Here is a 16,955-nt window from a genome sequence, read left to right on the forward strand (position 1 = left end):
TAAAATATCGATTTTTATTAATGTTAAGTATTTTAGTATATATTTTATATGTGCGTGATGCATGTATTTTTGTATAAGAATTTTTTGTATTTTTATTATATGCTTTAAAATGTTAGTAGTTATGAAAACAAAATTGTTTGAATTTTGCGTTTTTAGTTCCGCAGCAGGTTTTGGGTTCATAGGCGAATTGGGTGGGAAGTAATCTAATTATAGTACATGTATAGAATATTTGTATTTATTAATAATTGTTGAATTGAGATGCTATAGTGTTAAATGTGTAAATCAATTTTTTTATTAATTATGCAATAATTACTTGTTAATTATTTTAATTAATTAATTGGCAATTAATTATGTTAATTGTTTAATTATTTTAGGTGTGTGTTGTGTTATTTATAGATGAAAATGGTAGTAATTTATTTTTAATTGGTGAGTTAATAATTAGATGTTAATTATTTTAAATTAACTAGTAATTCATGATGGTAATTGGGTAATTAATTGTAGGTGTGTATTGTGGTGTTTACAGGTGTAAATGGTGGGAAGTAATTTATTTTTAATTGATGAAATAATAATTAGTTGTTAATTATTTTGAATTAATTATTAGTAATTAATTATGGTAATTGGGTAATTAATTTTAGGTGTGTGTTGTTTACAGGTGTAAATGGTGGGAAGGGTGGGAAGTAATTAATTTATTATTGATGAATCGATAATTAGTTGTTAAGTAATTAAAATCAATGTATTAGTAATTAATTATGGTAATTGTGTAATTCATGTTAGGTGTGTGTAGTGCATATTATAGTGTTAAAGAATGCGTTTTCAATAAATGTGTATCATTTTTTTATTAATAATATTTTTTTAATTGATTAATTATGGAAATAAATTTAAATAAAACATTTTTCATTGGTGTGGTGTTATAGGGTAGGAAATAAAATAAATACATTTAAGATTTTTTTTTTTAAATTGTTTGGTATTATTTGCTTCTTTTAAATAAATATTGTATATAAATGTATTTATTTATTTTAGATATTAGTTGAACCTTTTTGTTACATGTAATTAATATATATAATGTGAATGTTTAATATATTTAATCTGATATTTTTTAAACATCGTTTATTTATTTTTGAGATTATTTAATTTCTTTTAATTTTTAAATGATATTATTAATTTTTGTTTCTCTGCTATCCATCACTTTCCTCACTGTTGCACTCACTAGAGTGGGAATAGTAATTTTTACCCCTCTACCCTCCAGCACTTTCCCTACTGTTGCACTCTTTGGATGTGGAATAGTAATTTTTACCCCTCTGCTATCCAACACTTTCCCTACTGTTGCGCTCACTGGAGTTGGAATATCAATGTTTACCCCTCGCCATACAGCACTTTCCCTACTATTGCTCTTATTGGAGTGGGAATAGTAATTTTTACCCCTCAGCTATCCAAAGTTTTCCCTACTGTTGCACTCACCGGAGTGGGAATAGTAATTTTGACCCCTCCGCTATGAGTTTGAGTTTGAGTTTGAAAGTGTTTTTAGAGCGCACGTATACCAGCGGTTTCTTGGCGCTAAGGCTGACGGGGACTGAGGTTATAGGCGGGGAGGGAAGGGGGGGCGTTTATTCAAAGGACTTTGTAAATAAGTGGGTTTTAAGGCATTTCCGGAACTGTGAATAGAGGGTGATGGAGCGAAGTTCAAGAGGAAGGGAATTCCAGAGAGTAGGGGCAAGAATAGCAAATTTGGATCCTCCCCACTTCTTTCTCCGGAAGCGTGGGATGGTGAGGAGGGACTGGGAGGAGGAACGTAGAACCCTGGTGGGGGTATATGAGACAATCTCAGAGGAAATGAAGGCTGGCGCCAAACCCGATCTGGCTAGAAAAGTGATGGATGCGAGCTTGAATTGGATTCTTGCTCGCACGGGGAGCCAATGTAGTGAATTCAGAAGTGGGGTGGAATGATGAAATTTAGGGAGATTGAAAACCAGGCGGGCCGCCTGGTTTTGTATCTGTTGTAGGCGACGCAAACTGTATGCAGGGATGCCGGCATACAGGGCGTTCCCGTAGTCCAGGCGGGACACCACCATGGCCAAGATAATGAGTTTGAGGGCAGAGAAAGTGAAGAAGCGGGACACCCTGCGTATGGTGCGCAGTGAGAGAAAGGAGGAAGATACCACAGAGCTAACCTGGGAGTGAAGGGTGAGTTGAGAATTAAGTTTTATGCCTAATGTTTTAACTGAGGAAGAAGGAGCAGGAGAGGGACCGAGGGAGGGGGGCCAGAAAAGAGGGGACCAGGGGCTGGATGAGCCGCCCGTCAACACCAACTCGGTTTTATCAGGGTTGAGTTTAAGGTGGTTGTGGTTCATCCAGTCCCTGATATGGAGCATGACAGTTTGGAAATTAAGAATAGCAGAGGGAGAAGAAAGATTAAAGACCAGCTGGAGGTCATCCGCATAATTAAATACGGTGACCTCCATCTGTTGAAGTGAAAAAATCAAAGGGGCAATATACAAATTAAACAAAAGGGGAGAAAGAGAGGAACCTTGGGGGACCCCGCACTGAACTTTCCGGATGTCCGCTGTAAAATCACCCAGGCGGACAGCCTGGGTGCGGTTACTCAGGAAGGAGGATAACCAGACCAGGGCAGTCCCCCCGATCCCCGCCGCCCTGATACGGGAGAGTAAGATGTTGTAATCCACTGTATCAAAGGCGGCTGAGAGATCGAGGAGCACAAGGGCCTGGTGCTGATTGGTATCCATGCCCTCCCTGAGGGTGTCTAGGACCGACATGACCACGGACTCCGTAGAGTGTGCGGGGCGGAAGCCAGCTTGGCGGGGGGCAAGGGCTCCATGCTTCTCCACAAAGGAACTCAGGGCGCAGGTGACGTGGCGCTCGAGCACTTTAGCCAGAAATGGTAAAAGGGAGATGGGGCGGAAATTGGCTGGGACAGAAGGATCTGCCCCCGGTTTCTTCAGAATGGGCACGATTACCGCGGATTTCAGGGAGCTAGGAACTATGCCTTGAGAAAGGGAGCTGTTTAGGAGGTGAAGGGGAGGGTCTGGGCAAGAAACGAAGATGTGACGGAGGATGTGGGCAGGACAGGGATCGTGCGGGGAGCCAGATTTGATCAAAGGCACCAGAGAGATCAGACTTTCCTGAGTGATAGGAGGAAAGATGGTCAGTGCGCCTTTGGGGGGAGGACATCGGGGATCATCAAAAGATGGGGAAGGAGGAGGGATGTTAGACTTGATGGTTGCAATTTTCTGGATGAAATAATCATTGAGAGAGAGGCAGAGCTCTTCAGACGGGACTGGTTTTAAATTGGTTCTGTCCGAAAAAGCCAGGTTATGAACGATGGTAAATATCTCCTTGGACTGGTTCTCTGCTGCTAAAATCTTGGAGGAGAAATAAGATGTTTTAGCCTCCAAGATACCTTTTTTGTACTGGTTCAGGATGTTGGTGTATTCCAGTTTCAGAGTGGGGCAATAGTTTCTCCTCCAAGCCCGCTCTGCGCGGCGGACTGTTAGTTTGGTGGTTTTAAGCTCTTTATTAAACCACCGATTCGCGTCTTTGTCGCATTTGGAAGAGATGCGCTTGAGCGGGGCAACGGAGTCGCGGCTGAGGGATAGCCATTGATCTATGGCATCAACCTGGGAGGCGGTGGTAAGGCCCTGAAGAGAGGGGAGAGAACGGGTAAGGAGAGAAGAGAGATTCTCAAGATTGACACGGCCCCATGATCGGACCCAGATGTTTTTGGGGCGGGGGGGCTTAGCTGGAGGGAGAATAGGAAGGAGAAAGGAAATCAGGTGGTGGTCAGACCAAGGGCAGGGGGAAATAGAGAGTGATTCCACGGGGCAGTTCAGGGACCAGATCTGGTCAAGCCGATGACCTTTAATGTGGGTGGGGGAGTGAACATGAGATATGAAGTTGAGAGAGTGAAGGGTTTCGGAAAATTCCTTTGATGACGGACATTCGGCGGGATCAGAGGGCCAGAAATTAAAGTCGCCGAGGAGCAAGATGGAGGAATTATTGACTGTAATGGTGGCCAGGACCTCCAAAAAGTCAGAGAGAAACTGAAGGGGGGACTGGGGGGGACGGTAGGTGAGGAAGCAGGTTAGAGGGGGAGAGGTGGAAACTGTGCGAATCACCAAGAATTCGGTGGTGGCAATAATGGGTAAGGATAGAACTTGAAAAGGGAGATCGGTACGTGCGATGACCGCCACGCCGCCCCCGGCTCTGCCTGAAGGACGATCCGCCCTAAGGGCATAATAGGAGGTCGGTAAGGTGGATAGAAGGGCAGGAAGGGAGTCATCGCAGAACCAGGTCTCAGTTAAAAAAAGAAGATCAGGAGCATGAAGGTCCAACAGGACCGACAGTTCGTGTGCGTGAGCTATCCAAAATTTTCCCTACTGTTGCACTCACTGGAGTGGGAATAGTAATTTTGACCCCTCCGCTATCCAGCACTTTCCCCAGTCTATATTTTTCCAGTCTATATTTTTTCATCAATATTTTTTACATCGATATTATGTCAGTGCACCAAAAAAAAACATAGTAGGAAGTGACAGCACTACTGCCTTGGGGACTCTTTGTCCTCATGTAATCCTATTATGGTTGCTCATTAGCTTCTTGTTATCACCCACCAGAAGAAAAGCCACCTCGCTATCAGGATTATTGTAAACATGTGATGTGGAAATCACCTAGGATGAGCCTTGACTTTATCTTTTTTGGGACAGCACACTATACACACTCTACATTAAATTCATGTATTCATTTGTTTGTTTTTTCATTTCATAAATCTGCCTGATTTGCTCATTTGTAGTGAGTACAACACAAACAATGTCACATGTCAGTCCCATAGTATAAACATCTAAACACTTCATTTCAAGTAAACCGCTTGTGGCCTCATTATCAGTATATGGGTAATCCTGATGGGGGGGGCTAACCGAAGTTACCCCCCCCCCAACCAAATTGCAACAAATGTGCAATCACCATGGTTTGGAACTATTTCATCAAGAGACTTTACGTGAAAGATGGATAAGTCTGAAGTAAGAATGGAATAAAATATATAGGAATCGGTGTGGGACCACTGATTCCCAGGTGTTATTCTCCATTATCTTTCATTTGAGAATAAGGCCTGCCCCACCAGATGCAGTGATGCACACAGTATCGGCAACTCTTAGTGGGGATGAGGAGGATTCTAGGCCAAAAACCAAACAATTTATAATAGGCCCCGTTGTGGTAAAGAATCTCAGAACTACCTAAGACAAGTATAGTATCCACATCAGCCCTAGTGACAAACACGAAATGTTTACAGCATTTCACTTAACTGGATGAAGTCAGGGATAGAGTGAAGCTCAATGGGATGCTTTCTCTACGGTTTAGGATCATATTCAGTCTGTGATATGCTACTAGGCCGCTGGAGCCCTTCACTAGCTTGCCTCATCCTTTTTGAGAAGCAAAATACAGACCATTGTCGCAGTGGAATGTGTCAGCCTCAATCAGCCTGGTATGTGTTTCCAACACCTGGAGCCCGTTTCGGGTCAGTAGTAGTGCTTTACAAGTCACTTGATTGATTGATTCGGGCCCATGGGAGGGCACTTGTTGTTAGTTACTACTTCCTGGATATTACCATTAGGACTACGACTATTGCCTATTGTTTTAACTTTCCTTAAATTGAAAATCGGATTTTCATCTACTTTAACAGCACATATTATTTATAGGCTAAAATGGTAGCATTCACTGTGTGTGCAAAAAAAGGCATTGGTGAATAAACACTTGAAAAAACACAAACACAAATCAGTGGACTCACCTGTAATCCTGCCTTCCATTACTCTGATTACATTGTTAATGTACAATAAGAAAATGTCTTGTATTTGTAGCCACACTGTTTTAGCTTCCAACACCCACACCTAAGAATCATTGAATAAAATCAATTCACATGTCGACATGCCTACTCTTTGACTGGATCTTGCGGATCTGGTGAGTTGGAGGTCAAATTGCTGAAACTCAAGATTATCTTTATCTAAGCACACCAAGAACATAATATCCAGACCCTTTTCTCTTGTGGATGTTGGAGTTACTCTGAAAGTCCTGAATAAGAGCTCCCTCTAGCCATGACAACCAGGAACTTAGACTCAGCTCAGTCCCATGAGCTACAAGTGGGTTAATATTCTTCAAATTCTGTGCCTGACCTGGCACTTCAGCTCTGGTCTCAAAATCGAAGCACACTATTTCTGATCCCTATTCATGAAACATCTCTGTCCAAAGGTGAAGCTCTGAAAAACTTTTGCATGGGTAATTCTTTTACCAAACCCCAACATTACTCCATCCATACAAAATATGGACCAAACCACACCTGAAGGATTAGTGCACTTTATCCCACACTGGGAGCAGCACTTCTTTCTGCCTGGACAATCACGGTCATCTTCGCACTGCTTTGCAGGCAGTGGGAACCCACACTGGGCTGGTGGTGGTGGGCATGTTCCTGTTTTCACTGTAACTGAGAAAAAAAGTATGTTTTTTAATTTAGATTATTATTTTTCAGGCACACTTTTAAAATCTGATTGGCAGCTGGGAAGAGCAGAATGTTATAAATTCATCACAATTGATGAAGAAGTCAAGTAAACAAAGTGCATTTTAATATACACAGGGATTTCAACAATTTATAATGGTTTGAGAGGTAACAAAAACCCAACCGTGCACTTGATTATGAAAGGAACAGATAATGACATTATGGTGCCGATTCCGATCGGGTAAAAAATGTTCCCGTACGACTCGTATCCGTATATTTTTACGTACGAATCGTACAAGTCCCGTACAACTGGTGAAGTACGAATCGCTTCGGGAAAAGGGTACGAGAGGGAGCCGGACAGTTTCACGTACAAATCATAAAACTGAAGTCCGAGCGCGCAAGTACGATCCGTACCGCCCTTCCTAATACACAAGCGCATGGAAAATTACCCGTACGGAGCCAACGCAGTACCACTCGTATCCGGGGAAAATTGTGCCCAGGATACGAGTCGTACAGCCCCCCCCTCCCCCCGTATATGTCAGCACCATACCCCCGTAGGTCAGCACCGTACCCCCCCATGTCCGCACTGTACCCCAGCCCCATACGTGTACGCGCCATACCCCACCACCGTAGCCCAGACCCATACTTGTACGCACCGTACCCCAACACCGTCCCCCAGCGCCGTACCCCAACACCGTACCCCAGCCCCGTACTTGTACGCACCATACCCCAGCACCGTACCCCAGCCCCGTACTTGTACGCACCGTATCCCAGCGCCGTACCCCAACACTGTACCCCAGCCCCATACTTGTACGCACCGTACCCCAGCGTACCCCAGCCACGTACTTGTACGCACCTTACCCCAGCGCCGTACCCCAACACCGTACCCCAGCCCCGTACTTGGACGCACTGTACCCCAGCACCGTACCCCAGCCCCGTACTTGTACGCACCGTACCCCAGCACCGTACCCCAGCCCCGTACTTGTATGCACCGTACCCCAGCACCGTACCCCAACACCGTACCCCAGCCCCGTACTTGTGCGCACCGTACCCCAGCGTACCCCAGCCCCGTACTTGTACGCACCGTACTCCAGCACCGTACCCCAGCCCCGTACTTGTATGCACCGTACCCCAGCGCAGTACCCCAACACCGTACCCCAGCCCCGTACTTGGATGCACCGTACCCCAGCGCTGTCCCCCAACACGGTACCTCAGTCCCGTATTTGGACACACCGTACCCCAGCGCCGTACCACCATTGTAGTGGTGATGTAGGGGTATGCGTGGTACAGGCCGTACCCACGCTCTGAGGGCATGGGTACAGTCCGTACCACATGTACCCCCACGGCACCACTAATATGGTGCTACGGACCGTACCCACGCTATGTATGTGCGAGTATGGTGAGTAGCACTATTGTAGTGTTGCCATAGGGGTACGCGTACACGTCCACTTCCGTTGTTGCGGTACGCAGGGATTGGTGGACACGCCCCCCGAAGTGACCAGACCCTGGAGGTAATGTATGTCCTCAATATTGTAGGTTTTACTTTGGTTAGGGGGTATGTTTCCTGCCCCTCACCCCCCCTTGACCCCTGGGTGTTGTTCTCACCTTCTGCGGCGTCTGCGTCGGTTTCTGTGCACCAGGTCGTAGGCTAAGAGAGCCGGGATGACACGTAAGATGGGGTCCATGGCTGTCCGTCGCGTACCGGGGCTCGTTTTTCGCGTTGGACTCATGTTTCCGGCTTTTTTAAGCTGCCGTAAAAAAATAGCTGTGCGGAATGACGTAGGGACGAATCGTACTTGCTGGTCCGTAAAACGCTGCCTGACTCCGTGCGGACGTGGCGGACGCGCTGTCCAGGATCAGAATACTAGGTATTTTTTTGCTGGTCTGTGTTTTTTACGATTCGTACGGAAATGGTATTTCTGTACGAATCGTACTTGCTGGTTTGTAAGGTAGTTTTCCCGGGTACGAGTCGGACGGAGAATACGCTCCGTACGACCATTCGTACCCAGTTTTACAGGATTGGAATCGGCACCTATGTGTAAGAAATTGATTTATTAGTTGAAAGTAGTGGAAGCCCCACTCAAATAATATACACAATCCTTGCCAGGGTGAACCACAAGAGTCACTAAATAAACTTGTGCTTAATCATCTGGTAGCCTTGCACAAAAGCAGTTTGAATTAACTTAGACGCAATGTATAAAGTACTGTATGCATCACTTTAACAGTAATATAGTGAAAACATACTAAAAAAATCGCAAATCAATTAAAGAATAGGATAAAATGTAATAAATAAAATGAAACCAAAACAACAAAAATCCAATGAATACACCTGGAAATATGACTTTTTACAATTGTAGGTAAAAATAGCCCTGAGATACACAAAGGCGCCGATCACGATCCGTTAAAAACCGGGTACGAACCGTCGGACGGAGCATATTCTCCGTCCGACGCGTATCCGGTCGTCAAAATCTACCAACATGGAATTACGATTCGCACGGAAACACCATTTCCGTACGAATCGTACAAAACCCCGACCGACGAAAATAAACATACAAATGCGAACCGGGAAAGCGCCGACCTGACGTCGGGACGCACGCAGCCTGCCATTCTCGAACCAGGAATTACGATTCGCACCGCCGTCATCCCGCACGGTGAATATTTTCCGGCAGCCAAAAACTGCCGGGAAATCAGGACGACACGAACAAGGAGTACCAGTACGCGACGGACAGACAGGACGACGCGAACAAGGAGTACCCGTATGCGACGGACAGACATGGACCCGAACCTACGTGTCATCCCGGCCCTCATAGCAGTCGACATCCTCTACAGGTTACGACGCAGATGCCGCAGAAGGTCAGAACAACAAAGGGAGGGGGGAAAGGGGGGGGGGAGGACCAGGGGCAGGCCACAAAACCCCCACCAAAGTCACACAGCACACATGCCCTGGACATACCTGACTCCCAGGCCCTGGTCACTACGAGGGGGTGGGGGCGTGTCCAGCTAAGCCAGTGACCGCCACAACGGAAGTTCTTGACGACGCGAACCTGCAACACAACCAGACAGGTACGTCCCGTACCCACGCCTTAAGAGCGTGGGTACGAGTCGTACCACGCCCACACCTACGTCACCCCAACAATGGCGGGACGGCTCGTACCCACGTGGCAAAGGCCTGGGTACAGCCCGCACAAGCATCACATAGTGTGGGGACGGATATGTACGGACCGTACCCCCACCCCGTATGCATGGAGCGTACCCCCAACAGTGTAAGTACGACACGTACCCCCACCCGCGTATGCAAGGAGCGTACCCCCCATGCCAACAGTGTAAGTACGACACATACCCCCACCCGCGAATGCAAGGAGCGTACCCCCATGCCAACAGTGTAAGTACGACCCGTACCCTCACCCGCGGACGTATGGAGCGTACCCCCACCCCAACACTGTAAGTACGACCCGTACCCTCACCCGCGGACGTATGGAGCGTACCCCCACCCCAACAGTGTAAGTACGACCCGTACCCTCACCCGCGTACGTATGGAGCGTACCCCCCACCCCAACAGTGTAAGTACGACACGTACCCCCACCCGCGTATGCAAGGAGCGTACCCCCCATGCCAACATTGTACGTACGACACGTACCCCCACCGGCGAATGCAAGGAGCGTACCCCCATGCCAACAGTGTAAGTACGACACGTCCCCCCACCCGCGTACGTATGGAGCGTACCCCCACCCCAACAGTGTAAGTATGACCCGTACCCTCACCCGCGGACGTATGGAGCGTACCCCCCACCCCTACAGTGTAAGTACGACCCGTACCCTCACCCGCGTACGTATGGAGCGTACCCCCCACCCCAACAGTGTAAGTACGACACGTACCCCCACCCGCGTATGCAAGGAGCGTACCCCCCATGCCAACATTGTACGTACGACACGTACCCCCACCCGCGAATGCAAGGAGCGTACCCCCCATGCCAACAGTGTAAGTACGACATGTCCCCCCACCCGCGTACGTATGGAGCGTACCCCCCACCCCAACAGTGTAAGTACGACCTGTACCCTCACCCGCGGACGTATGGAGCGTACCCCCCACCCCAACAGTGTAAGTACGACACGTACCCTCACCTCGAATGCATGGAGCGTACCCCCCACCCCAACAGTGTAAGCACGACACGTACCCTCACCCGCGTATGCATGGAGCATACCCACATCCGTGTATGTTATGAGCGTACATATTGTGAAATAGGAGAGGTGGGTGCAGAGTCCTCCCAGCAGTGCCCAGAGACAGGAAGGGTGTGTGCAGAGTCCTCCCAGCAGTGCCCAGACACAGGAGGGGTGGGTGCCTATCACTCCCAGCAGTGCCCTGAGACAGGAGGGGTGGGTGCAGAGTCCTCCCAGCAGTGCCCAGTCACAGGAGGGGTGAGTGCCTAACACTCCCAGCAGTGCCCAGAGACAGGAGGGGTGGGTGCCTATCACTCCCAGCAGTGCCCTGAGACAGGAGGGGTGGGTGCCTATCACTCCCAGCAGTGCCCTGAGACAGGAGGGGTGAGTGCAGAGTCCTCCCAGCAGTGCCCAGTCACAGGAGGGGTGGGTGCCTATCACTCCCAGCAGTGCCCTGAGACAGGAGGGGTGGGTGCCTATCACTCCCAGCAGTGCCCTGAGACAGGAGGGGTGGGTGCAGAGTCCTCCCAGCAGTGCCCAGTCACAGGAGGGGTGGGTGCCTAACACTCCCAGCAGTGCCCAGAGACAGGAGGGGTGGGTGCCTATCACTCCCAGCAGTGCCCAGACACAGGAGGGGTGTGTGCAGAGTCCTCCCAGCAGTGCCCAGACACAGGAGGGGTGGGTGCCTATCACTCCCAGCAGTGCCCTGAGACAGGAGGGGTGGATGCCTATCACTCCCAGCAGTGCCCTGAGACAGGAGGGGTGGGTGCAGAGTCCTCCCAGCAGTGCCCAGAGACAGGAGGGGTGTGTGCAGAGTCCTCCCAGCAGTGCCCAGACACAGGAGGGGTGGGTGCCTATCACTCCCAGCAGTGTCCTGAGACACGAGGGGTGGGTGCAGAGTCCTCCCAGCAGTGCCCAGTCACAGGAGGGGTGAGTGCCTAACACTCCCAGCAGTGCCCAGAGACAGGAGGAGTGGGTGCCTATCACTCCCAGCAGTGCCCTGAGACAGGAGGGGTGGGTGCCTATCACTCCCAGCAGTGCCCTGAGACAGGAGGGGTGGGTGCAGAGTCCTCCCAGCAGTGCCCAGTCACAGGAGGGGTGGGTGCCTATCACTCCCAGCAGTGCCCTGAGACAGGAGGGGTGGGTGCCTATCACTACCAGCAGTGCCCTGAGACAGGAGGGGTGGGTGCAGAGTCCTCCCAGCAGTGCCCAGTCACAGGAGGGGTGGGTGCCTAACACTCCCAGCAGTGCCCAGAGACAGGAGGGGTGGGTGCCTATCACTCTCAGCAGTGCCCAGACACAGGAGGGGTGTGTGCAGAGTCCTCCCAGCAGTGCCCAGACACAGGAGGGGTGGGTGCCTATCACTCCCAGCAGTGCCCTGAGACAGGAGGGGTGGGTGCCTATCACTCCCAGCAGTGCCCTGAGACAGGAGGGGTGGGTGCCTATCACTCCCAGCAGTGCCCAGGCACAGGAGGGGTGTGTGCAGAGTCCTCCCAGCAGTGCCCAGAGACAGGAGGGGTGGGTGCAGAGTCCTCCCAGCAGTGCCCAGAGACAGGAGGGGTGGGTGCCTAACACTCCCAGCAGTGCCTAGAGACAGGAGGGGTGGGTGCCTATCACTCCCAGCAGTGCCCAGACACAGGAGGGGTGTGTGCAGAGTCCTCCCAGCAGTGCCCAGAGACAGGAGGGGTGGGTGCAGAGTCCTCCCAGCAGTGCCCAGAGACAGGAGGGGTGGGTGCAGAGTCCTCCCAGCAGTGCCCAGACATGAGAGGGATGGGTGCAGAGTCCTCCCAGCAGTGCCCAGACACAGGAGGGGTGGGTGCCTAACACTCCCAGCAGTGCCCATGGAACGCAAAGGGTGGAGTAGCCACAGATACCATGCCCACAAATGTCAGTCAGGTGCACAAAGACCCTGCAGTACATGTACCACATGTGTGCGAGGCTGGGAGTATACGCATGCATAGGGCCAAAAAGAAAACATGTCCACATGAAGTCATGTCAATAGTCCACATACACAAGTACAATTACTACCAAGGATGCCACGAATGATGCAGGTGGAGAATGGCTCAGCATGCATGTGCAAAGTTGAAGGACTCCGTCACACACCCAGCTAATGTACACACAGCTCTGCGCTAAAGTCAGGGGACACCCTGCAGGGAAGAAGTCAGGGTACACAGAGGAAGGAATACACCTTGGGACAATTGCAACATGCAGCAACTGCTTACATGAATGGAGAAAGCTAGCTAACACCGTGTGATGGCACACAGATCCCAGGGTCCCCCCTATGAGCAGCACACTACTACATTTCCCACACACCCAACACATGAACACCACCCACAACCATGTAGAAGCCCCACCAACAGCAATGCCAGCAAAGCAGGAGTGTTCCAAGGGCAAAAAATAAATAGCTTTATTCAGCATGATCCAAAAACTGGTATGTAGTAAGTTCAATATTTACAAAGCCCATAGGGCAGTCCAGGAGTCACAGCTGGATGGGGGACACAGTGGGATGCGTGTCCCCTAGCTTGCCTGCACAGTTACAAGCCGTTGTCTTCCACAGGGGTGAGGGCATCATGTGGGGGGGGAAGGAACAGGCACCGCAGGGACAGGAGGGCGAAGGGTAGGCGACGTGGGTGCAGGGATGGAGGACTCCACCACAGGGGGTGGGGCAGGGCCAAAGGTGGATTCTAGGAGCGCGCTGCACACCTCGGCAAGGTCCTCCAGGGACTCCCCTGCACCCGAAGGAACCACAGGCCCCAAGGAGTGGGGGGGGTCAGAGGGATGGGTCGCAGCGCCACTGGGGGAGGGTGTGGACAGGGGGGGGGACTCAAGCACCCTGACCGTGGACTTCCTTGACCGCTGTGTCACTGTGGGGCTCAGGGACAGAGCGGCCATGAAGGAGTCTTTGGGGGAGATGTGGCCAGGAGAGCTGAGGGGAGGGGATTTGGAGGGAGTGGATTGGGTGTAATGCAGACTCCCACTCTGGCTGCGTGTCACACGTTTGCCCCGCGACCCAGTGGGTGTGCCTACTTCACCCTGTGTGTGCGTGTCAGGAGGTGTGCGGCGGACCTTCCCTGCTGGTGTGGTGCCTGTGTCTGTTGTGGTGGGTGCATGCTTACGTCTGGGTGTATGTGGGACAGGCATGGGAGTGGGAAGTGTGGAAGGGGCAGGGGTAGGGGGTGGGACGTAGCGCTACAGGAGACCCACTGCTGCAGTCAGTGTGGAGTCTATGGACCTCAGCAAGTTGCGTTGGTCAGCCTGCGATGAATGAATGCCCTCCAAGTATGCCTCCATGTTGTTGAGGACCTGGCTGTGGGCATGGAGGACATTAAGGATCGCAGTCTGACCAATCTGCAACTGCCGCTGGATGTCCACAGACTCAGCATTGGCGGCAGCAGTGGAGACAGGGGCAGGGGGTGCGGTGCCTGGCAGGAAGGAGACATGTGGTGACCGGGCACGTTGGGAAGGGACACGAGCACGTGGGAGGCGGCTGATGCCAATGGAGGGGGCAGTGCGAGATGTAGGGCTGCTGTCAGATGGTGGTGCAGCCACCGCCCACTCGGAGAGATCATCCTCGGACCCGTCAGCTTCATACTCTGTTGTGCCAGTCGACAGGTCCCCGGGTTCACTCTCCTCCGCCTCAGTCCCACTCGAAGTGCCAGGCACGATGTCACCGCTGGCACTGGTGCTCGGTCCCTCCGCGCCGTCTGTGTCCATGTCTCCCTCCGTGTCCCCCGACGATGCTGTGGGCAGGGTGAAGAGACAGGAATTAATCATACACCTGTATACATATGTCACATGAGTCAAATCTACTTAGGTTACAGTGCATAGCCTGAAACAAAGGAAGAGTTACAACTACAAAACAAGGTACATATGTAGGCCCTGCAAGACACAGTTGTGTGACCCACCATGCCATGGAAAAACTATGGAGAGCATGACACAATAGCAAATGAGATGACATGGAATTTTGACTGAGGAGCAAGGCCCTGGGGACAATCCAGCACTGCATCTGCACCACACAGCGTGGCAGGCAATAGGGATGAGCAGGGACCACATCCAGGAACTAGAGGCACATGCAGCATAGGTAATACTGATAACATGCCCACCCTGACTGGCACACTGCACCTTGAGTGTATGTCCAGACAAACATCACACACTGGCCAGTCCTAGCAAGGAGATTACAGGTCTTGACATGTAGGCCATGCCCGCACCACCCACCCCCTACATGAGACAAATCTGTGGAGACACAGGAAGCACTTACATCTCTTAGTCTGGGTGAAATACACATGGGATGCAAAAATTCAATATTGCACACAAACTACCCAAGGTGCGCCTGTCCAAATAATCATGTACAAATGGGCATCATCAGATGATTACAACAAGACACACAGGCAATGGCCACCGTGAGTATGTACTTGGAAAATCAGGTCAGGCTGGACAGTGGACACTTGTAATACATATCACGTCAATATACATGGTGCCAGGGGACAATGGCACAGAGCACAACCTATGCTGTAGACACAGAGATTGTCGACATTCTCGGATTACACACATGATACCTAGGAAAAGATGCCCCTGGGGACAGTAGTGGCCACACAACTCCATGCTCCTGAATGGGACTGACTGCAACACACGCTAACATCCCTGCACTATGCGTAACGCACACCCATGCACATCATGTCACAGGCCACCACATGGGACATGCCTGCTGGAAGGCCTCGCACTCGAGAGATTAACTCCCATGTCTGGAATCAGCATTAGTGCCAACTGACATGGAACCCACAAGTCCAGAACTGGACAGGGCACAGGCAAGGTCACTAAACCTGTTACACACCACCCCCACACATGATGCTGCAGGCATTGTACACATGGAGAAGGTGTCAGGCTACATAACCTTGTGATGGAGTGACTACACACAGACCAGAGAACACATTGCAAGGAGGGGAAGGGAGGCAGGAGAGCCCTGCAATACTGTGGGTAACAGGATCTGCACAGCACCATAAACCCTGGAAGTGTATCCATGGAACAGTGCACTTACAAATGCTGGTGAAACACAACAAACACACACATGTACCTACCCCCTTCCGGCTGCTGCATCTCCTGTAGGCGCCTGTCCAAGTCTGGAAAGACCACCGCCAGCACATGTTTCTGGATGTGGGAGAGACGGCGGCGCCCGCGGTTCTTATGGCTCTCAGGTGAGTCCCCCAGCAGGACCCGTGCGATCCTCCGCGTCCAGCACCGGATATCCTGCCAGCGTTTCCTCACCTGGGACAGGCGCCGCTTCCGACCATCCGCACTCCTCATGGCGCTGACGGCGTCCAGCCATATTTGCTCCTTGGCAGAGGCGTCTACCTGTGAGGATGAACAAGTGACACTACATCAATACACCTGGCACATGTCACAGGGACACACATTAGAACACATTTGCTGTTTACAACAAGGCATAGTATGCATCCAACGCATTGCACCTTTGTCATAGGGACATGATCCTCTGGGGAAGGCCAAAAGCAGTACGTGCCATTGAAAGGACACAGGTGGAATGAGGGCAACTACACAATCAATGATCCAGGCTCACACTGTGCATCACACCCACCCCTCCTGTGACTGGGCACTGCTGGGAGGACTCTGCACCCACCCCTCCTGTCTCAGGGCACTGCTGGGAGTGATAGGCACCCACCCCTCCTGTCTCAGGGCACTGCTGGGAGTGATAGGCACCCACCCCTCCTGTCTCAGGGCACTGCTGGGAGTGATAGGCACCCACCCCTCCTGTCTCAGGGCACTGCTGGGAGTGTTAGGCACCCACCCCTCCTGTGACTGGGCACTGCTGGGAGGACTCTGCACCAACCCCTCCTGTCTCAGGGCACTGCTGGGAGTGATAGGCACCCACCCCTCCTGTCTCAGGGCACTGCTGGGAGTGTTAGGCACCCACCCCTCCTGTGACTGGGCACTGCTGGGAGGACTCTGCACCAACCCCTCCTGTCTCAGGGCACTGCTGGGAGTGATAGGCACCACCCCTCCTGTCTCAGGGCACTGCTGGGAGACAATGGCAGAAGTCACAGTCACAAAAAAGGGACACAGTCTGTGCCAGTGGACACTGCACTCACCTGATAACCTGGTCGCCCATACAGCATGGGGTACCGTGGGAGGATCACATCCACCAAAGCCATGTTCTCCTCCAGGGTGAATGGCTGTGACCTATCCACAGCCCTTGACATGGTTCAGGGAATCAGTAGCAGCAGCTGGGTCGTGGAATACAGTGATGTGCAGGCAAGTGCTCCCTCATGGGACCTGGCTGCCTTATATCTGCC

The 16,955-nt window shown here is 51.1% G+C and overlaps 1 protein-coding gene across 1 annotated transcript in view; it reads right to left on the reverse strand.

The window, feature by feature from the left end:
* The window catches only part of LOC146822222 (uncharacterized), a 563,188-nt gene that overhangs the window by 443,564 nt on the left and 102,669 nt on the right, over positions 1-16,955 (reverse strand). The window contains exon 7 of the mRNA XM_085609987.1: positions 6,338-6,481. Coding sequence (XP_085466113.1) covers positions 6,338-6,481 — 144 coding nt within the window. The remainder of the gene's footprint in view (positions 1-6,337; positions 6,482-16,955) is intronic.

This window comes from Triturus cristatus, chromosome 6 (genome assembly GCF_964204655.1).
Source record: "Triturus cristatus chromosome 6, aTriCri1.1, whole genome shotgun sequence".
Lineage (NCBI taxonomy): Eukaryota > Metazoa > Chordata > Amphibia > Caudata > Salamandridae > Triturus > Triturus cristatus.